Raw genomic sequence first — 23,638 nt, 5'->3', positions numbered from 1 at the left:
CAGAATCAGATATTGTCGTATTTACATTCCAATATTGACCCGATCGAAGCTGTCGTAAAGATTTGTGTTCTCTGTGTCCAAAACAATCGTGCTGTCTCTTTCATTATAATGCATCGACATGTATTTTTGAGGGTCAAGAGTTTCTCTAGCGGGAAACAAGCTTTTCTCATTTTTCCTGGACTTTGCTTCATTGCAAAGAGCGGCATACTTTGCCAATAGCTCGTGTCCTTGGATATGAAAGCGTGTTGTGGAATTGTTAATGTTAATGGGATTTTCGTACAAGCCAAGTTGCGGATCGATATGATCGTAACTCTCGTTACAAAGAGGGGCATGCTTTCTCAATAGTGCATGTCCTTGAATATGACAGCGAGATGTAGAATTGTTACCGGTAATGGGATTCTCATACAACCCAAGTTGCGGATCGAAATTATCGTAACCTTCATCATCACTGACGTCTCTTGGATTATTTCCTTGACCTTCTGTGTTGTCCTCGATCTTGTAGCCGTTGCAAGGCGTCGATTTGCTGTCTGATTCTTTATTCCACCGCATAAAATGGTCTCGGGGTAGCGTTTCTCGATCTTGTTTTCGCCTGAAAGAGTGAACAGAGAAATGAATTTGCTGCTCCAAAATATTGCAATTTTTGAAAAGATCTTAAAAGATAACTACGGCGAAACGTTTCAGTGGTTTATTCTCCATATATCATGTAATGTTATGAATGTACATTAAGCACAGCCTAGGTTCTAGGCTTTATAACTCTTCGATCCTTTCTAAATTTCTAAAACCAAACTTTAAAAAGTGATTTCTGGGAAATCATAAATTATCTAATTACTTAGCATTTCTTTTCTATATTACCGTAAGCGTAATCATTGCCGTCAAAAGTCATTTGCAAAAATATACAACTTTTAAAACATTTTCGTTGTTATGGTACCAGGAACATATAGTTGTACACTTAAATATAAAAACGGCAAGGTAGTCCAAACTACATATAACAGGACACCATAACCGCTCCGATGGCCTAGTGGTTAGAGCTTCCGCCTCGGATGCGGGAGGTCGTGGGTTTGATCCCCGGCCGAATCATACCAAAGACTTACAAGATTGGTACTAACAGCTCGCTTGGCGCTCAGCATTAAGAGGTTAGTGTTAGTACTGGTAGGCCTCGAGTCAGGATGATGTGACTGGGTGGGACATCATTCTACATGTCTGCGGCATGATGCCCCAGAGCTAGACATCATTATAAACTGCTACACTGCAGACATCGTAGCGATATGACCGAGAAATTGTTAAAGCTACGTTAATAATCCAAATCACACACACACACACACACACACACACACACATAACAGGACAATAGCTATTTACTTCTTCATTCTTTATTGGGTACGTTCATCACATTGGAAATCTAAAAAAATGTAAATCCCTACTTTGCTGATTGATGTTTGTTATTGCCTCAAGTTAATATTTTACGAATTGCGTATGCAGTCGAATTAGATGCTAGCGCTATTTTTATATGCACATGGTACCACTAGGGGTATTTGAAAATGTCCTAATATTATTGATAGCACTTTGTTTCTTTAAATCAGACAATAAATGTAACACCATTCAATGAGAAGTTTTTATTGGGTATAACATGCTTAAAAATATACCAATATTTGTGATTCAATACCAGACCTAAAGCAACAATGAAACCAGCGGTCAAGTAACACAACCATTAATTTCAAGAAACATTATTAAGTCTTCATTTGTTGAACTTTCGTCTTCTATATTTGTTCTCTCTACCTTAATTTGCAACAAGCATATAAGGTAAACGTAAAAATAACTTGCATAGTTGTCGCGAAATAGTCTACACTCTGTTTCAGGTAATCTTTACTCCAATATAATACATCAATAATACAAATTCCCGAAACATAATAATTTAGAAAATTAAAATCTTTAAAAAAATTAAAATCATTTAACAAGATTTATAATGATTTGTGTAATGCCACGTCATTTGTACTGTATATGACTGAATTACAAAACATGAAGGTATGAACCATAATGATTGAAATGGAGATAGCGTTATTCCTTGTGTTTCGATTGACATATATGAGACAGAACAGCGATAGTGAAAGCATATTGTTTAAAAAATGCAAAACTGCCAGCGAAAACCCAAGTAAAATAATACAGGAAAGAGGTGGCGTTGTTTGAAATTGTCAATGTTATTACCAAGGAGATTGTGTAAAATAACACAGGAAAGAGCTGGGGACATCCAAAACTGACATAATTATTGTTCTTTTGTGTAACTTTCATTATCATATAGTCCACTTCTTTTCTTTCTCTTAATGACCTAAATATTAATAATCAAGCACTCCAGTTAAACTGCATTTGTTGCAATTAATTGTTATAAGTAAGAAAAAATCGATTACAAAACATACATGACGATTGTATGTGTTCTTTTCAGGAGATGATTAAATGAGATGTTTCTGTTTAAGTCTCATCAACAGGGCACTTAGTGCGATATAAGCAATGTTAACTTGCATTAGAACAGCTACCAATAAGGTGTGAAAAACCTTTAAAGATTAGGTGATATTCTTGTATCACTATCTAAAATTTATCCATATCATCAACTGATAGAAATTTTCTTTTTAATTTCTTTTTAATTCTAAGATAATGACATGGGACAAAAGATTGTTGTTGATACGGCACTGGGGCATTGTTATAGGTTTTCTTGATTTGGTAGCATCCGTATATTTCCAACAACTTTTTAGTTAACGTTTGAACAGTTATTTTTATGCTCAATTGGTTCTAGTATAATTTTTATTTCTAGTCATATTCTAAAATTCAATTGGGAGATGAGGCTTCTGTTGTCATTCTTTTCCTTTTAGACGTTACGAACTTATTATTGTTCGTGTAAATATTGAGAGAAACATTGTATTGCAAAGCAAAAGGCAAATGCGAATATTAAAGGAGCATTCCAAATAAAGGTGGAAGTAGCTTAATTAATGTATTACTCTGTACATACTATGGGAGTAAATTCATACATCCAAATGATAAAATCTGGGCATATATTCATACCACCCTTTTCAACCTACCGTTGCACAAAGATAGCCAATAGTAACTCCTTCTGACATAGTGATGCAAGCAATTAATACAAAGCAATCATGTGTCCAAGAACTACAAGAAACAGGGACATTAGTATATGATTTCAACGAACAGATTCAAGGTGAAAATATTTCATCTGCGGCGCAAAGCTTGTTGAGTTATGGGAAAAAAGGAGAATTAAGAGGCTTTGTGTAAGATTTAACGGTTGTTTAGTCAAACATATGAAACGCCGAAACCTATGACAGCAGAAGGTAGTGGAAACAACTGTATATGGAGTACATTTACAGTCGTAACTTGCGACTGTAATTTAGATCGCATAAACTGTTGGAAAGTGTAGAAAGTTTTGGAGATTGCATAGTTGAAGATTTAGCAATCCAGAGCGTAGCTTTACAAGGTGATACAAGTAACGTAATGAGTAAGAGATAACATACGATTATGTAAGAGTTTTCAATGGTTGTTTAAATAGAAAGGTGCAAAAATTATTACAGTTAGTACAGTTATCTGCATGATTCCGAAAACTCAAGAACTATTGCTCTGTCTGTGACAAATTTAGTATAAAGTAGTTTTTCCTAAATCTAATCCCGTTCCTCTGTCTTTTGCTCATACACTTGCTTCACGTGTTTCTATTCCTGCTACATTTGCTTCAGGCTAATCTTTTTTTAACATTAAAAACGATTAAAAATATTACTAATCATTTGTGCTTCAAGCAGTCAAACAAAAAGTCAGCATTATCTGGAATTCATGGCAGCGTTACATCCTCATCTTTGAAAGCCGATGGACAGCTTGATTTATTTATAAATCGACAGGTTTTTTCTTCACAGTTGGTCATGCCATTTTACTTGAATGATTAGCTGAGTTGTTGTTTGCAGTAGTTATTAAACATGTGGAAATTTGAAAAATAAACATAATCCATAAAATTGTAATTTATAAAATATTTTAAAATTTGAAATGTTTATTTTTAAATCTGCTTTTGTGGGTATTAGCATGAATAAAACATTTTCCGTTTGAGATCTTTGTCTTTAAAATGATGTTCAGTTGCAGCTGCCATGGTGTTGTTGTCCACACAGTTTTACCCAAGTCCTCGTCTTGTGTATGTCTTTGACGACTTCTTACAGGCAGTGTATAACTTGTTGGAATTATATTTTGTTTCCAACGTCCTTTGTTTATAGCAGTGTTAAATCATAGTTTGAAACAATCCGTTGATTTATAAAATTATTTTTTACCGAACAGTACTACTCATTTTTATAATATTTCACAAGGCAGCAATGAAAATGTATCATCATCGTTTAGTCTAACTTTGGAATCAGAAATATTTTGCTGAAATCTCTTCGTGATATTTTAATCTAAATCATAAAGTTGCTTACCTAACTAAAGTTTTGGAGTAATATTTGGATCAACTTTTAATAGTTACAAGAGACTGTTTTATTGATGTTCTAAATTTGTAATTAGGAATATGTTGCTAAAGTCTTCTCGTGATGCTTCATCCGAATCAATATGTTGCTTACCTAAACTATAACATTTTGAACAATTTTGAACAATTTTGAATAATTACGAGAGACTGTGTTACTGGTGTTTTTTGTGTTTGATGACTTCATATAAAAATATGTTTGGGTGGTTAAATTTAACATTGTATTCCAATGCGAATTGCAGAAGAAAGAAACCCCAATTTATTGCTTCGAATGTTAATTCGCTACAATATATTTCTAAAAATTTGTAATTTCCCGTCATTTTACTAAAACAGGTCCTTAATCGCCAATTTACGTAATTTGTTTCCTCATTAGCCACATATGATGCTAATTTGCAATGATTATTATTAAGAATATCTGTTTTATTTGTTACGTTTATGCATCTCCAATTATGAGGAGGAGAAATACTATTACAAATTATGTTGAAATATGTATATCTATTATCTAACCATTCGAAGTAATTGCTTGTTCAGCGTGATTAGGTCTTTACCATATATGTCCGAGCGTGAGTGGTGCTTATCATAAGCATATGTATTCTTTCATTGTCACTGTAATAAACGAACCGACATGTTATTGACATATATGCGTATTTTTACCTCTTAATCATTTCTATTCGTAACCACAATGACGTCAGTTAGATACCAAATGCACGAGAGAGATATGTGGGGTTGTGGTTTACTATTTTACCGTACTGATTTTGAAGGTCATATTATGACGAGGCATGTTAAACAAATATAGTCACAAGTTCAATCCATTAGCAACTGTCCCTCCACAGCACTTGGGAGAGAGAGAGAGAGAGAGAGAGAGAGAGAATAAGACAGACAGACGGACAGAGAGACAGAGACAGAAAGACCTTCTTTGCATCACAACGACGCGACTTGTATATACTATTCTTCGCAATGCTTTTAGTCAAACGTTTTTTCCGGTACTGCACGATGGCGACGATCGATAGGGCAAAGGGTAAGACCCATAAGGTCGAGTATAATACGATGAATATCAAATCTGAAATGCAGAAATAGAAGTTTACAAACATTTAGTGCATGTAACATATACTACAAAATATCAGATCTCACAGACCTTACTTTACTTGCAGATGTAATTGAATCCAATCATGCGGTTATGTTCATATAACTTCGATCATGTACATGTAACATACATTTATATAACAATCATATAATCATTTGCAAACGTGTTAGCTGTTGTTCTTCAGTAGTTTTGCAGCACACATCCAGTTTAGCTCGTTTCAGAATTTGAACACCTGCAAATCTCAATATCTCAGCCTTTCCGACAACGGAGAACTTCCTTCAAAGTATTACTATGGATTAATATATTATCAATTTGTCCATTTGCCGAAGTTTCCTTCGCCAATAATAACTGAAACATCTCTAGCGTTTCTCCCCGACAACTTGAAATATATGCCGTCTGTAGATGCATCGCATCCATGTGTAAGTGATATGATTCAAATAGCTTCAATATGACGATACATGAATGATATTCGATTTGAGTTTATTTTCCAGTGGCTGAATGACGTGAAATGTTGCCAGCGAAAGACACATGTGTGGCCAACTTAAGTTCAAAAGTGCATGTCCCGTGACGTATGCCTGCTGGATGTCCACGTAACACGGAGGTATGACAGTAATCATCTTCAATAATATTAACAATGTAGTACATTTTATGCATATCGCACAATTTCTTTATGTACGCATATCTGCATGTGACGGTTCAGGCTATTGTCCTTTGACAACAACAAAAAAGGCCACACGTACATTTAGTAAATTGTTATAGCATGGTAAATGTATTTTAGAACTCTCATTTATATTTCGACAGTTAAATGATGTATATTTATGAAATAATGCAAAATAGCAGTGTTTTCTCTTATACATATGCTTTTCTTCAGAACAGTAAACGTGAGCCAAGTGAGTCGAGAATGTACGTGAACTAAATGGATTTGTAATAGTTGTTGTTTTCGTACACAAGAACTTGTAAATTCTAAGGTGAAATAAATTCACGGACATGATGTAAACGGAATATTTTATGTTGTACGAATTTTAACTGCCCATTGAAATGTCATTATACGTACGATCAGCTTTCGGCTGATTAGAAGCCTTTAAATCAGCGAGCCGATGCATCATTTCATCTCTGGTTGTTAATGTTAATGCGGTATGGACGCCACCTGCAAGGGAAGAAAATATAACCGTTTTAGGGTAAATTGAGGTAACCTATTTTCCTTTTCGCTCTTCTTGCAAGAATCCAACTCGTATTTAGTAGTATTTATGTCTGTACCTATGAAAAATGAAAAACGACGTTAGGTGTTTGCAATATTACATCATCCATCCTAGATATGTGTGTGTCTGTGTTTTATTTCTCCTTAAAACGTCTAGAAAAAACGTGGTTAGAAGCTATTCCAGACTTCGAGTCACCAAGTCTCGGCACCATTTCATCTCTGGTTGCCAATGTTATGAAGTATTGATATAACCTGTGGTTAACACAAATGAGTTAATGTATTTTTTTATTTTAAATTTGATGTAAGAATCCAAGTCATATTAGGTGGTATGCATGTCTGTGCCATGTTTCATCATCCAAGGTTCCAAACTTGTATGTGTATATGTGTGTGTGTGTGTGCGTGTTTATCTTCAAATTGAAGCCCCAAGAGTATTAACCAGTCTCTGAAGGGAGTATTAGAAAAAACGCAGTAGATGTTATTGGTTACTGCTGCATACATACATTTGTTGGGAATTACGGCTTTTTGTTGGCATGTTCACAAGAAGGTAATGAATGTAAATTGTCACTTGTCAAGAAAGTATTACATATGTAGTGGCAAACTCTATCTAGCAATTCATCTTTGAAGAGAATGCTATAGTATCATCTTTTGAAGGTGCCCCTTTGTGATTTATGTTTTGACTTATTCATTTTGGTTTCCAGTAAGCGCTGTGTAATACTCATTCTCGCTAGTTATAGCATTATGTCACCAGTATTCAGTATTTCCACGGTACTCCCTTATAATTCCTAAATCAAACAATATTTTGAAAACATTAAAACTTATTTAAAATATTAGACTTACTCTTATCACATATAACTGTATGACTTTCATCACATGACGTGGTACCGAATTCAAAACTGTCATGGTCCATCTTCACTATACCGATACAAATCTGTGTCACCGTCTGTCCATGACCTGCACAAGATACGGCAATAATGTTTGTAGGATACCTGACATGACTTTGTAGGTCCTAAGACACTTAATATCATCTATGCGACAGAGAAATATTTTTTTTATTCTTGTTTTTTTATATACCGTATGTTGGCATTCTCAGTAATGTGTAATATGAATTCGTCTATTGAAATAAATGCGAGGACCTAATTGTGTATTTAGTAAACGCATCGGAACACTGCATACAATGAGATAACTTCTAAACATATGTTCATCTTCTTATACATGACTTATTATACATGACTTATTATACATGATTCAACTGACAATGATAAAAGTTGTATGAGCCACGTTATGCAGTGGATACTGGCTACAGCTGAATGAATCACATAAATCATTGGGTACTGGATACAGCTCAATGAATCACGTTATTCACTGGACACTTGATATAACTGCATGAATCACGTTATTCATTTGATACTGGAAATAACTGTATGAAGCACATTATTCATTGGACAATGGCTATAATTTTATTGATGATGCACCTTTTCGTCAACAAAAATCACCCGAGTGAATATTTAAAACATAAAATATTACTTATAAAATTAATATTCATCTGAGACAGATAAAGTGTCATGAGAATAATACTACCATATGAAGACTGAATATATATATATATATATATATATATATATATATATATATATATATATATATATATATATATATATATATATATATATATATATATATATATGTATATATATATATATTCACGCGGATCAAATTTGTATATGTCATTTGGACTAAAAGCCTACTCAAACTGTTGATGATACTGGTATCATTGAAATCCTTGATCCAGTGTATCCTGTTTACTGGAGTAATCATTGGTATTATAAAGGATTCTACTCCCTGCATGGACGCACTGGACTTGAGACATTCATTTTCGGCATCAGCGTACGGTAGCGTTTCCTCATTGTTCTCGAACTGTTCATCTGGTCGAAATTAATAAAATGTTGATACATTTCCGACGATAAAAACAGGGTCCAGATCATAATTTTACCATTTATGTCATCCCGAATATTAGCCAATCGCTTGCTTCTATTCGTTCATTCGACTTTGTGATTGGCTCGGTATTTGCTCTTGCACATCATATTAGTTTGAGAGTATATGCAACCATTAAATTACGTTGTCATTGGTTTCGAAACATTAATCATTTCATAGTGCAAAAAGATCGTTCCTAAATGTTTCGTATATTTATTTCAAATCAAATGTAAATTACTAGAATTTAGGATCGTGGCGACGAACGCCTGAAAAGATTTAACATACCTAATGTTTTCACCGACACAAACCGGATGTGATCCATATTAAAGGTTCCGGATCAAGTATTTTTCTTCTCATTTGTAGTTATATTGTTACATAAAGTTACAAGGTTAATAATTTAAAGAATCAGAAAGGTATTTTTTTCTTTAACTCATTTGTTAACTTTTGTGATGACAAATGCACACATATTTCACGAAAAATTACATAATAATAAGTTATTCATGTCTCCTTTTACTGTAGTTCATAATCAATTATTTTTAAATCGACAATACAATAAAGAAAACACTGTTTCAAGTATTATTATCGCTGAATTCAAGGTTGTTACCTTTGTTGCAAATGTAAGTAAGGTTTTCGTTTGTGTCTTCTCTCCTCACTGTGACATATCTGCATATTGTTTTCATCTCGTTAGCGTCTGTTTTGTATTAAAAAAATACGAAATGAGGCAGCCAGAACTGCGACTGGTGCAACATTTTAGAAAGAAGTACAATTCACTTTAATTCTACGGTTTTTTTTGTTCTGTTTCATTTATTTATTTATTTTTGTACCTCCCCTGTCTCTACTCCCAAAATATTCTTAGCATTCTACACAATGTCTGACACAATTTAATTGACAATTTCTCTTTTGAAAATCTTTCTTATCTTCATCCTAGTCTTTCACCGAAACTCTTTTTCTTCTCCATCACCCCGCTTTATATATCTTGGCTAAAGGCTTATGCTTAACCAAGAGACTTTTCACTTTGGCTATTAAATAATTTAGTTATTTTGTTATTAAAGTTTAATATGATTCGTCATGTATTCATATACATTTAAAATATTTGGATCATAAAAGGAGACGAACATTGTAAGCCATTGTATCTCGTTTTAATCGTTCACCTTCTATAGTGTACCCCTCTAATCTAGTGCTACACAATTATGAAATAAAATATGTTTAAACTCAAATCTATCAGAAACAAACACATTATTGGCAAACAAATTGTGTTAAGAAAACTTGGTTTAGAACGTTCTTTCTTTAAAACTTTTAATCCTCTTAAATATACGCACATCATAAAGAAATGATTCTGGAAAATTACATGCAATCAATATGGTGGATTTGCCAAGATTTCCATAATTTACAATATTAGCCTTCTTTTTAAAAAAGGCATCAAAGTCGTAATGACAGAAAAATAATGTCCGGAAGTCTGGTACGACAATGAAATATATTGCTAATCACTTTGCACAGAAAATTTAAATTTTTAATTTAAAACATTTATATTGTTATTGAAAACAAATATGTCAGACGTGACAGTATTTACACTTGTAATCCTCCACGGTCGGTACGATACCGTGATGCTAAATTATTTATCTGTTATATTTTCATCATAAAAAATATTCAGTGCAAACATGTTTTTGAGGTATGTAAACGGAGATAATATGAATAATTGTTTTATTTGTTTATTGTTCTTTTATTTTAACCATTTTCGGTATTTCAAGTGGCTGGCCGACAAATACAAATTTTGATAGAGGGCAGTTTAAATGTTGTGTACTTTTTACTTCATGAAACAAAACGTTTTACGAGATCTGTGATTTGTATATTTGCACCAGAATCAAGTTTTCCCAGTTTTGTTTTGTGAAAAAGACAGTATCATCTATAATCCCTCTAAGCAACAAAAAAAAAATTATGAAAATATGGACAGTGAAATCTTTTCGTAGTAGACAGAACCTCTAAGTCACTAATCTGATACGTGTGCACATTCCGAATGATTGTTTAATTTGTCTATGAAAAAGATAAGGTCTGGTGAACTTGAAGTTTGTATGACATTAAAAACTGCGGTTGAAAAACAATAGATTGGAAAAGGAGACAAAGGCTTTATTCTTGGGTGTTTTTCTGTAACAAGCTTATGGCGTTACGCTACACACATCTAATGTGTCAGATTTGCAGATTGTTTCCATGTCGCCATGAATACATTGACAATGGAAAAATGTTTCTTGAAAATGTCAATAATACATTGCTAATTGCGTTACTATGTAATATAAACATAATCAAAGGTCTCCGAGGAGCGCTTTTTCCCTAATAATCTGTCAATTCAATTCATTTATCCAAGTAAATGTTCAGTTTAAAAATAAAACAATACAATTTATATGAATAATTATGCAGAAATTAAAAAATAGAATGTCAAGATACACACTACAGACATACCACAGTTCAGTCTTATAATACATTACATGACATACGGATGATGAAAGGGCTTTCAATATGGCATATAATTATTTTAACACAATTCTGAATTGCATACAAATGTTTTATACACCTTTCCAGTTTAGTTCTAAATTATGTATATGGTGGATATTTTAAAAATAAAGTAAAATTCATTTTGAGTAAATTAATACTATCACGAACGCATAATCTACCAAATCTCTTTGTCCACAATTTCAACCTATAGTTAATGTACTCCTCAGACATGTCATTCATGATAGAGCAACTTTATATTTAAAGAACATACTGGATACCAAATATATTTTCAAAATTAAATCTCTTTTTAAACTTTTGTTAGAGCTAACGCTTTTTTCATTCACTTTTCAATGCTAAGTTGTAAAAGCTATGCGGTGTTTACAGGGTGTAAAAACCATGTAATCGCCTTCACCTTGATGTAACTAGACATCATAAAATCCAAGTCTGACATCACATACTCGCTGATGTACAAGACCTTACCAATTCCTAGTCTGAGTAGATGATTATTCATTTGATTTGGCAAAGCCAGCCTACCAATATTCACTAGGTGCTGTCAGCAGTTGATATAATGCATTTGGCTTTAAAGGACCATCCATGTTTACAACCAAAATTTGGTATGTGTGTGTGTGTGTGATTTGGATTTTTAACGTAGCTTTAACAATTTGTTAGTCATATCGCTACGATGTCTGCAGTGTGACAGTTTCTAGTGATGACTAGCACTGGGGCATCATGCCGCAGAAAAGTAGGATGATGCCCCACCCAATTACATTATCCTGACACCAGGCCGACCAGTCCTAACACAAACCTCTTTATGCTGAGCGCCAAGCGAGGTAGCTGTTAGTACTATTTTTGTAAGTCTTTGGTATGACTCGGCCGGGGATCGAACTCACGACCTTCCGCATCCGAGGAGTACGCTCTAACCACTAGGCCACCGGAGCGGAAAAACTTGGTATAAATGATTGCATAAAACATGGTGTACGTGATCCTATGAAACATGGTATACACGATCATATAAAACATGGTATACGTGATCGTATAATTCACTGACCAAAGAGAGGAATGTTTGAAAAATGTTTGTTTAAAAACTATATTTGTACAATAAAATATTTGTATACAATTTAAAGTGTTTAATGTAATGAATATACACACATCCATTATATCAAATGTATTTAAACAATGCTGATTTACAAACGTACGGTTAAAAACAAACAGCAATATTTTAAAATCAGAACATTTACATATTGCCTGCACATGCTTCAGCAGTGCAGTTTTATTTCCTTTGCTAGGTTAGATAAAATTAATTTCTGACTATTTTAATGTGGTTGAAAATAATAACTACATATTAAAATAAATTCAGCAATGTCCTTACTGTAGCATAACATTTCATCCTTTTTTTATGTGCTCCGTTGTCTTAAACCACTATTTATGCTTGAGTCAGATTTCCTTTTATTCCGCAATTTTAGTTTTCATGAAATTTAATTATTTTGTTCAGAGGTTATTTTACTGTCAGCAGTTTTGAGAAATGCCATCGGCATACGTATAACAATTATGTGGATTGTGTTTGGCTTAATTTGTATGCCTTACAACTATTAATTTTGAAAAAATATAAATGTGAAGGTACATAGAGATTACAAATATGTTGATTTAACATACAACCTTATCGAGTACTAAGAGAGCACAGTTTGAATTCTGCCACATTATTTCCAGTTAGCTTCAGTAACTACAATTTTGAGATGTTTAGCTTGATCCATGAATAGATGTTGAATGATCTAGGATCTATACCTTGGGAATACAGTGTGACGGACAGACGAGGAAACAAACGGAACAAGTGTATACAAATCCCAACAATTTTTACTAGGTAGGGTATGACAAAAATACAAAAACAATGTTTAGCTTACTTTTCTCATAGCAGAAAGTGTATTCCTTTCCATCAATCCAGGCGAATTCTCCAACATGCATCTTTCCAAGAGCGCGTGCAGCTCGCATGCCGGGAAGAATGGCGTATGACATGTTGCTACAAGTTTCTCGTGCTCTTATCAATGACAGTTGGTCAGATAATCGGGTGAACACTGTTTCGTTTCCTTCGTAAAAGAGGTACATTAAGATCCAATCAGAAGTTAAAAATCGTAAGTCATAATACAGAATAAAATCCGTTTGATTTGATTAGACATTCAAAAGTTCATATTACGCTGTACACTCATGCGAGAGTTTGTATGTACCGTCTGATGCACGTGAAGTGCACACACAGGAAAGATAATCCGTATTAATGTTGCAAACTTTTCTGATTTGGCTTAAAAAAGGTAAAAGGTTACTAAGATTTGATAAAGAAGATAGGTACTGCATAATATATGCACCTATATCAATGGTCTTTTAATTTGTATTACCAATGGTTTGTGGATTTTAATTTTTAACGTAGCTTCAACAACTTTTAAGTCATATCGCTACGATGTCTTCAGTGTGACAGTTTATAGTGATGTCGAGCACTGGGGTATCATGCCGCAGACATGTAGCATGATGTCCCACACAGTCACATAATCGTCACACCAGGCCGACCAATCCTAACACTAACGTCTTAAGGCTGAGCGCTAAGCGAGGCATCTGTTAAAACCATGTTTATGCCACCACGGTGGTCTATAACTAACGGTATACTAATATATGCAATGTATTATGGTTATTTCAGTACTGCGCACCTTGCACTTAATTGAAATATTTAAAACAGAGTTTGCAACTCTCTTATTTAAAGACATTATGACACATAAATAATACCATGGTATATGAATTTTTACTGCGATTATTTCTATTCTTCCTTTCTAAAACACTATCCACCCCCACTCCACTCACATCACGCTGGTATTATATTGTTAAAAATTGGACTATGTAGGAAATGCCAATTAAATACAAATTTCTTTTAATAGTGATATTTTGTGAATAAACCGAAGATTTAACTTTTATTTTATAATACATAATTATGAAAATAACATACATACATACATACATACATACATACATACATACATACATACATACGTACATAGAGATCTTGCTTACCAGTTGTTGTTTCGGAATACACACTAGCCAGTTGAAACTGAAGGAAAACTGTGAATACTGCAATCAACATTGTAGCTTCAACAACTTATCAAACTCCCAGACATATAAAGTGGATATATTACATAAGAAACCTGACAATAGTTTTCAGCATATGCTTAAAGCAAATAACATGATAAGATGACATGACAGATATGACAATGCAGGAAACAAATGTCATCATATCCTTTCAACCTGAAACCTGTCTACATTTGCCCATTAAATAATCGTGCTGTGGTCGCTAGATTGTATTAACGTTCTCTATCACTGGGAATGTTTGATACATATTCAGCACAACTCATTATGGATCAAATACGGACAGCTGCAGTTTGACAGGAAATTATATTGTAAATGATGAAATCTTGAAATTATCTACTTCTAAAAGTGGAATGTAATAGTAAAAATCCTCGCTCCTCTGTCGATAACTTAATTATTTTCCTTTATCACTTCTAAACCTCTTGTACTAGGCAACAAACTCAGTAAAAAAAAGTCTATAAGCTGTGTACCACCTTTAGAGCAAGGTTTCTTTTAGAAAACAACCTCTCTGAGTGAGATTACAATTGGTTGTTTGTAAGCTGTGATTTCCTCATAGGGTTCCTCTGCAAACGTAAATAAAAGATCAATAACAGTTATCACGATGGCACTTAGGAAATGGGAATTGTAACACACCACTACAGAACAAATTTGATTTCATTTTATGATCCATTATACATTCGGTATAAAAATTAGGCCTGTCAGGCTGACCAGAATTTGCGCGTAGGTGCAACAAAGGCCCCTTCATTGGCTGTAGCACAAATTTCTCATTTCAATAATAAAGGAGCTCACACAGACGACCCCCATTACATACATACATACATACATATATATACATATATGGATATATATATATATATATATATATATATATATATATATATATATATATATATATATATATATATATATATATATATATATATATATATATATATATATATATATATATATATATATATATATATATATATATATATATATATATATATATATATATATATATATATATATATATATATATATATATATATATATATATATATATATATATTCTTAACTTTTCGACATAGACTTGTTTGCTGTTACTTTCATTCTTTGGAATTATGTTTCGCCGAGAGTGATTTAGTCAGCAGAGTCTTAGACTAAGCTGCCATTTTCTTTTCTGCTATTCTAATATTTTGAATTCATGAAATATAATTCATATAGAGGCGTAATGCTCATCAGTGTTGTCGTTTACTAATTCTTACCAGCATGCAAACAAGAAACCAAATCACATATTTATTATGCATGCAAGAAGGAAATCCAACTTATTTAGTATCGCCGAGATATATTTCTTCAAAGGTCACATATGTTTATCAATTTCATTATTGTTGCCATAAGGATGCCCCTCTCCCATTTCAGTCATTGCATTATTTATTTTGTTTTTTATGCTCGTTCAATTGAAGTAAATAACGTATTATATATTTAATATCTGTTTATACAATTATTATTATTATTATTAATATTATTATTATTATTATTATTATTATTATTATTATTATTATTAGTAGTAGTAGTAGTAGTAGTAGATGTTGTTGTAATAGAAAATATGCGTAGGCTTCTGATGCTAAATATTAAAACAGATTTATTTTGGCAAAGAGGCCAAAGTCATTATTAATCGTTATACCTATCCTATGGAAAAATGGTAACATTTTGCTCTTCCTCCATTTCCTAAGGTTAGACATTGTAATCCTCACGGCCATTTCTTTAGGTTAGACACTGTAATCCTCACGGCCATTTCGTGAGGTTGGACATTGTAATCCTCACTGCCATTTCTTGAGGTTAGACACTGTAATCCTGAAGGCCATTTCTTGAGGTTAGACACTGTAATCCTCACAGCCATTTCTTGAGGTTAGACACTAATCCTCAGGGCCCTTGGTCTGTTTAGTCCTACGACCCATGTTGGACCACATTTATTTCACCTCAAAAATCAAACTAACTGCTCATCATGTCTTTCTGTATGTCTTACTGATAACGATACCATCAAGATACAATGCCAAACTCACAAAGACATCTCCGGTAGCCCAAGTGGTTAAAGCGTCCGCCTCGGATGCAAGAGGTCGCGGGTTCGAATCCCGGCCGAGTCATACCAAAGACTTGTCAAAAAATGGTATTAGTAGCTCCCTCGATTGGCGCTCAGCATTAAGAGGTTAGTGTTAAGACTGGTCGGCCAGGTGTCAGTATATATTATGACTGTGTGGGACATGATGACAAACGTCTGCGACAGGATTCATCAGTGCTAGACAGCACTATAAACTGCCACGCTGCAGACATCGTAGTGATATGACTGAGAAATTGTTAAAGGTAGATCACACACACACACACACACACACACCATATATACACTATGGGATGCTGACAAGAGATTCTGTTAATATCAATGTGAACCAATAGTTCGTTGCCGGCAATGAAGTAATTTGCTTTAGAACTGTCCATCGATCCAGATTCTATACAAAATTCTCATGCATGGGATGGAGCAACAACTGCAGTCACCTTTGTAACATTGATGCCTAAGACGGAGTAACTGTTGCTGAAAGTCCACGCAGAGAGAGAGAGAGAGAGAGAGAGAGAGAGAGAGAGAGAGAGTGAGAGAACATAATTTATATTGCACAAGATCGTTGAAATTAATCATAAGCAACAGGTGGTTTGAAACTTAGTAAATGCAGAGTAAAAAAGTCTTTATTTGTCATAAATATATCATTAGGTGTCCCGATGCCCAATGAACCAGAATTACGGCATCGTAGGTCTTGTAAGATATGGGTGTCATTAGCTTTCAAATAAATACCTTCTACAGCACAAACAGGAAGAAAAGCCACAACGACGAACACTTATTCTTTTCTCCTAATTAAAACATTTGTTCCACATGTAGTTTTATCAAGAAATATATATCTAAGAGAAACACTTCATTATGAATTAAAGGCAACTCCCTACTCTCTAATCTATTCATGTGGAACAGTAGATGGCTATTGTTCAAACATTTCAAAGCTTCATATAATGCTTTATTTACTCTCCATTCAGAACGTCGGTCATTCCATAAACTAGTAAAAAAAATATGTAATCTAATACATATCGCTTGGCAAGTGTCTACTTGTGACATAGTATCTTAGAGAAATTAATACTAGTATATCAAAGGGCGAATTCCAACAATGTTTCTTGGATGCTTCGGCGTGAAAGGTGAAACAATATGTGTGCGCGTTTGCATATGTATATATATGTTTGTATGTATACGTGTGTATATAAAATTTTCTTTATGGTATGTGAACTGGAACTAAACGCATATTCTGTAAATCAGCTACCTTTGGAAAGCGTCACCAAGAGATCAAAGGGTTCCTCTGAGGGAGAACATAGAGAAGGAGTTACAATGAGGACAGTTTTAACAAAACTACAACTCTTCGAAAGAAGATTCCTTAAGAAATATGAAAACAAGAAAACCAAAACAGTGTTACTCCCCCCACCTAAACCCCAATTTACAACAGATCACTCCAAAGCGCTGGCATTATATCGAATCCTCCGAACGTCTGAAGAGATATATCAAGAAGTTCCTATGGTTGCGTACGGTGGACTTAAAGCTCTGAAGGACCATCTGGTGCGTGCCACAGTAGCATTCAACAAGAGCACAGACTCAGTCACATACCGCTGTAAAATCAAGTCTTCCTAATGTGCACAAAAACCCAGAAACTAAATCGCTCAGAAATTCGACGACAGTTTGCGTGTCAAACTAGAAAGATAATCAGTCTTCTAACATGTACAACCTTTGCAACTCTTCATGTTTGGGAAACAAATGAATAACCACTAGAACGTCATTCGCAACAAAATCTATGCGAAACTCATCCACCTCAACAACTCGACAATGGATTCATTCGAGTCCATCGAGAAACTACTAATTGAATCTAACCTCAGGTGGACGGATATAGAACGCATACGAAAGAGGCAATATTGGACGCTACAAGGGAAAATTGACAGGTAGCTCGGCTTAAATAAAAAGTCTAACTGGCATCAGTTTTATCAAATGGTACACAATTTTTTCAATACTATTTACTCAAATAATTGTTTAGATTCATTATTATTATTATTATTAGTAGTAGTAGTAGTAGTATATCTCACAGCACCATTCCCTTAAATCATTTACTTTAGTACCTCCATGCATAATTTTACCAGAATATAATTTCTGTTGCAAATTTTATACATGGCGATGATTATTCGGCACGCATGGTTTCTGTCCTTTATCCCCAAGCTGAAATTAGCTCCTAACGCTTAGCTTAACTGTGAGATAAGCACGATAATCCTTTCTTTGATTTCTGTTATGCAACTTTGTTGGTCTGACGGCAGCCTAAAAGAGACATTTAGAGTACCCGTCTAAAGACTGCTTTTCTTCTTTGCATCTCTTTATATCATGTTGGAAGATTTCCTCCTTGTCATTCAAACATGTGAGAAACAAAAATATCGCTTTACTTTTGTGCTTTATGTTTGTTATGTGGATGTAAACTGTTTTTTTCCCCTTACGAAGAGCTTCATTAGCTTAAAATGTTGGCACACACGCACACACACACACACACACACACACATATATATATATACATATATATGCACGCAATTAATACTGTCATACAGCTCTCTCTCTCCTTAGCTTATTTTCTTTCAACTGACAGTGACACAACCTAATTTTTTATATAGAATTTCACACATTTAACTTGTCTTTTCAAAAACATTTAAATATTATGATAATACTTAACACATTGCTTATTTGTGTAAACTAACCTCAAGTCAATAAACATACTAGAAACAAATGAACTAATTGTTCTCCGTGATACGAATGGTACTTTATGCTCTGTCTTGGAATATCTTTAGGCTGATTGTCTTCAAATTTCACGAGTGCGTATCTACGCATATACCTCTCTGCCTGTTCCCACCCCATTAACCCAAACCATCAAGCTCCATTAAAATTCTGCGAGAAATAAACTAGCTCATTTAATAGAGTATTTTGTTTTATTGGAATAGTTAAAATGATACCTTTGAAACGCTCAATATACAGGTGCATCCTGGGGCTTTGCAATCCAGGGCCCCATGCCAAGGGTTCCTACTCCTCAAACTTCTGATCCACCTCTTACTCCCCAACCCACCCACCCCCCGACAAAATTGTGGATCTGACTCTGGTCTGAACTTCTATCTTCTGTAATATAAAGTGCCTATGATACCCAAGATATTGTACTATTGTATCATATATATTCAGCTTCCTTACTCATTGTCTGATTCACATATCGATTTGTGAGTTTTCCTATATAATAATAATAATAATAATAATAATAATAATAATAATATTAATAATAATAATAATGAGGGCTTTGTATAGCGCCTAATCTTTAGAAGCTCTAAGCGCGTTAGAACTTTAGACAACACCTATAAGATAAGAAACAAAATAATATTATTACAAAAACAAACAACATGAAATTAGAAAAACATTAAAAGAATAAAAAAACATGCTGAGAATATTTCAGGTAGGAAACATTATTAGGTCTTTAACTTTGTTCTTGCTGTCGAAATAAGTGAGTTTTGAGAGCCCTCTTGAATGTGATCACTGTATCTTTGTGTCTAAGTTCAGTGGGCAATTCATTCCACGTTGCTGGGCCCTGGTATGCAAAAGAACGCTGTCCATATGACTTTGTTTTCATACTTGGAATAATGAGTACACGATTGTCAGAAGAGGAGCGTAAGTATCTTGCTGGTGTGTACACACGAGTGAGGTCAGATAGGTATGTTGGACTAGAGTCCGACAGTGAAATGTAGCACAGAGAACAAATTTTGTGTTTGATTCTGGATCGAATGGATAGCCAGTGTAGGGTACAGAGCAGCGGGGAGGTGTGCTCTGATCATGGTACTCTAAGTATGATCCGAGCAGCTGTGTTTTGAACTTTTGGAAGTTTCTGGAGTAGATACTGAGATGAACCAGACAGAACTGAGTTACAATAGTCCAGTCTTGAAAGTACTAATGAACACACAAGTGTTTTAGTGGCATCAACTGAAAGATATTTGCGAATTGATCTGATGCGTCTCAGCTGAAGATATGCAGCCTTGCATATGTTCATGACATGTTGGTGCAATGTGAGAGTACTGTCCAGAGTAACACCTAGGTTTCGTACTGATTGTGTGAATTTGATGTTGGCGTTGCTGATATTTATTGTGTTAGGTAAAGGATGTGAATGAGAAAGTCTTTGTGATGTGATCAGAATGGCCTCAGTTTTATCATCATTCATCTGCAGTTTGTTACAAGTCATCCATGATTTCACATCAGAAATGCACCTCTCTACACCTTGGATGGTAGCATCAACTTCAGTTGGGTGGCTAGTTTTGTATATTTGCGTGTCATCAGCGTGCAATTGATGAGACACTGGATGATGATCTATGACACTTGAGAGCGACTGAGTGTACAGAATGAAGAGAACAGGTCCAAGAACACACCCCTGTGGAACACCACACCATAGATCAACTGGGTTGGAGTGTATTCCATTTGGAGATACAATTTGTGTCCTGTTGACCAAGTAGGACTTGAACCACAGTAAGGTTGTATCATGAATGCCAAATACATGCTGGAGACGGTGAAGTAATATATCATGTTACGTTACTCACAGAAATTGTGTATTGAAAGAAATGTTTTCAGTAATATAACAAGCATTATCAGCTCCAAATGTTATGCATTTCCGTTATATAATTCATCATTTTCTTCTCAGCATGGCACAAATTACAACAACAGGGTTTTTGAGTCACATTTTGCTATTGGAACATTTTCAATTTTTGTTTAGTTTCGTCTCTATATTTGTTTAATTTCTTTACTGCTCTCTTTATTACGCAACAAAATACGAAGATACGAAAACTGGACATTACTGACGTTTTCCTCATTATGTACGCCACATCTTGACAGATGATGTATGCCATTGCTGAAGAGTTTAAAGACAAATGACATTGTACATGCGCATCCTAACATACTGCTTTCATGGCAGTTTTGTTTTAATCTTTGTCATAGCCTTTATTATTTTTCAGTGTTAGTATAACTACCTATTTGTCAATATTCTTTTTACCCTAATTGTATTAAATAAAGGATCTGCTTGAATAAAATAAATATTCTAAGTTGCTAGGAGAGAGAGAGAGATAGGTACTGACGGACATGTAGACGGACAAATGTACAAATTTGAGACTGGAAGATGATCAACGCAGATACATAACATTTGGAGCTTATAATGCTTGTTATATTACTGAAAACATTTCTTTCAATACACAATTTATGTGAGTAACGTAACAATATCTTGCCTGTTCACTTGAAAGGACACTACTACTACTACTACTACTACTACTACTACTGATACAAATGAGTTGTGTAGTCAAATTAAAATAAAATTTCTACTTTGTATTATAGGCTCAGATAAATTATCAATGACATGATTCAATGTAAGCGTTATGGAATAGAAACAAATAATATTCATTTCCGAAGGTTTTTGGTCTGTACTGAAAACAATACAGATATAGAATTGTCAAATATTCCCGACAATAAATGTAAAAATGAACAAATCAAAACAAAAGATTCGTGATTTACGGAAATCCGTGAGTTGGTGATTCGCATATTTAAAAAGGAACCAACTTAAAAAGAAAACAAATCACGGAAATAGTTTGAAAATGTGCATAATTATGATTCTATCTAATGGGAGATAATTGTTTGTGCCGCAAATGACGGTCGATTTCCTTGTTTTTCTGCGGTGTTTCTCTTAAAACATGCAAAGTTTCTTATTCATTTTAATCAATTTTATTTGTATCTCATTATACTGTGCTTTTCAGAAAACTTCCAAGAAAATGTGTTGCATTTACTGTGTGTCCGTCTCATAGTCAAAAATCTGCAGAAGGTAATCTGGACTGGTCGTGTAGACATTATACAACAATCCATTTTTCTGCGCTGAAACAAACGTGGTAAGAAACGCTTTAAATTGGGAAAAGAGAACGTAAAAAAAGGAAGTAAAGATTAGCCATGGCGAATCGTGTTCTGTGCTTGTCGTGGTTAAACTGTTAGCTGCCGAATGACAGCTAAAACAGTTGATTCAAATTAGGCCATACAGGGTTATGCAAGCTGTGTGATTTGGCAACAAACAGTTTATACCACGTTAAACGGAGAAGAAAAAGAGGAAATCTCTTTCACTTGCCGTCTTTGTATAGTGTTGTCTTTGATTCCAGCGTAATTACACATTTCAGTGTATTTCTACTCTCGTCTTCAAAACCCTCTTATGAAAGAATACCCTTTCAGCATCCTAGAAATTATGCAAATCGATTTTAGAGAATAAAAATATAATCATCCTTGCAATCGACTAGTTCCCAAGTGGTATAATATTGACAAAGTTAAAAGAAAACATGTTTGTTTATGTATCTTTCCTTTTGAAACCATAAAACGATTAACGCTGCCAGTTGCTCTTTGCAAATCCTGCATGCGATAGTTTCATTTTATATGCCTTTATTGACAAAAACAGAGCCTTCCATTTCTATATTTAAAACCGCCTCCATGGTACAGCATATTTCTCAAGCAATAGTAAAGTAGATTCTGCCCTCAGAGCAAGTTTGATAATATTTATTGACTTAGGTCGAGATTGCAGACTTATAATTTTGATCGTAATGTTTTAAAGCATTTTCAAAACGACGAAAATACGCATTTAGATCACAACCACAGTTGCTGCCATTCTAAAAGTTGTTGAAGCGTGACTCAAATTTAAGCAATATGATAGCTTATTGAACAGTTTGTTCCTAATTTTAACACGAAAAATTCTTGTGAATTACGATATAAGAGAGTGAAAAAGAGATGGGGTTGAGGAACTGAGTCATTGATTAGCCTCTTTTTTTATTAAGGACTTCAATATGTACGAAACTGTAAAAGTAGGCCCATACTGTCACAATCTTTATTGAAGTTTAATATAGTCCTGGAATAGTCATATACACGATGTAACAGCAAAATGTGTATGTATGTATGTATGTATGTATGTATGTATGTATGTATGTATGTATGTACTTTCTCAGTGCACTTAGTAATATTCAAATTGAAGTTTTATGTACCCGACCTGTAATACAGCTCACCGCTTTCGCAGGATGTGCTGTAATTGAAACAACAACAAATGATAATATTTGTTAAATTTACACGTAATCAGCCCAGTCAATCAAATAACATGTACTTGTTGTACGTGTTTATTTCATTTTGTTTGAACGCGTGCACAAGCGATGGGCATGG

General features: G+C 34.1%; 1 protein-coding gene across 1 annotated transcript; it reads right to left on the bottom strand.

Moving 5' to 3' along the window:
- Window positions 1-338: 338 nt before the first annotated feature.
- On the bottom strand, window positions 339-14,434 carry LOC149791782 (uncharacterized). The gene is made up of 5 exons (XM_089969473.1): window positions 14,275-14,434; window positions 13,125-13,307; window positions 9,344-9,430; window positions 8,514-8,690; window positions 339-589 (listed from the first exon to the last, which is right to left on the bottom strand). Exons 1-5 carry the CDS (start codon window positions 14,342-14,344, stop codon window positions 339-341), a joined length of 768 nt encoding a protein of 255 aa, XP_089825599.1. The 5' UTR covers window positions 14,345-14,434.
- Between the last annotated feature and the right edge of the window lie 9,204 nt (window positions 14,435-23,638).

This window comes from Sinohyriopsis cumingii, chromosome 9, assembly GCF_028554795.1.
Source record: "Sinohyriopsis cumingii isolate HCF-2022 chromosome 9, ASM2855479v2, whole genome shotgun sequence".
Taxonomy (NCBI): domain Eukaryota; kingdom Metazoa; phylum Mollusca; class Bivalvia; order Unionida; family Unionidae; genus Sinohyriopsis; species Sinohyriopsis cumingii.
Note: the sequence above shows the minus strand (reverse complement) of the source record. Positions and strands in the feature narration are given on the sequence as shown.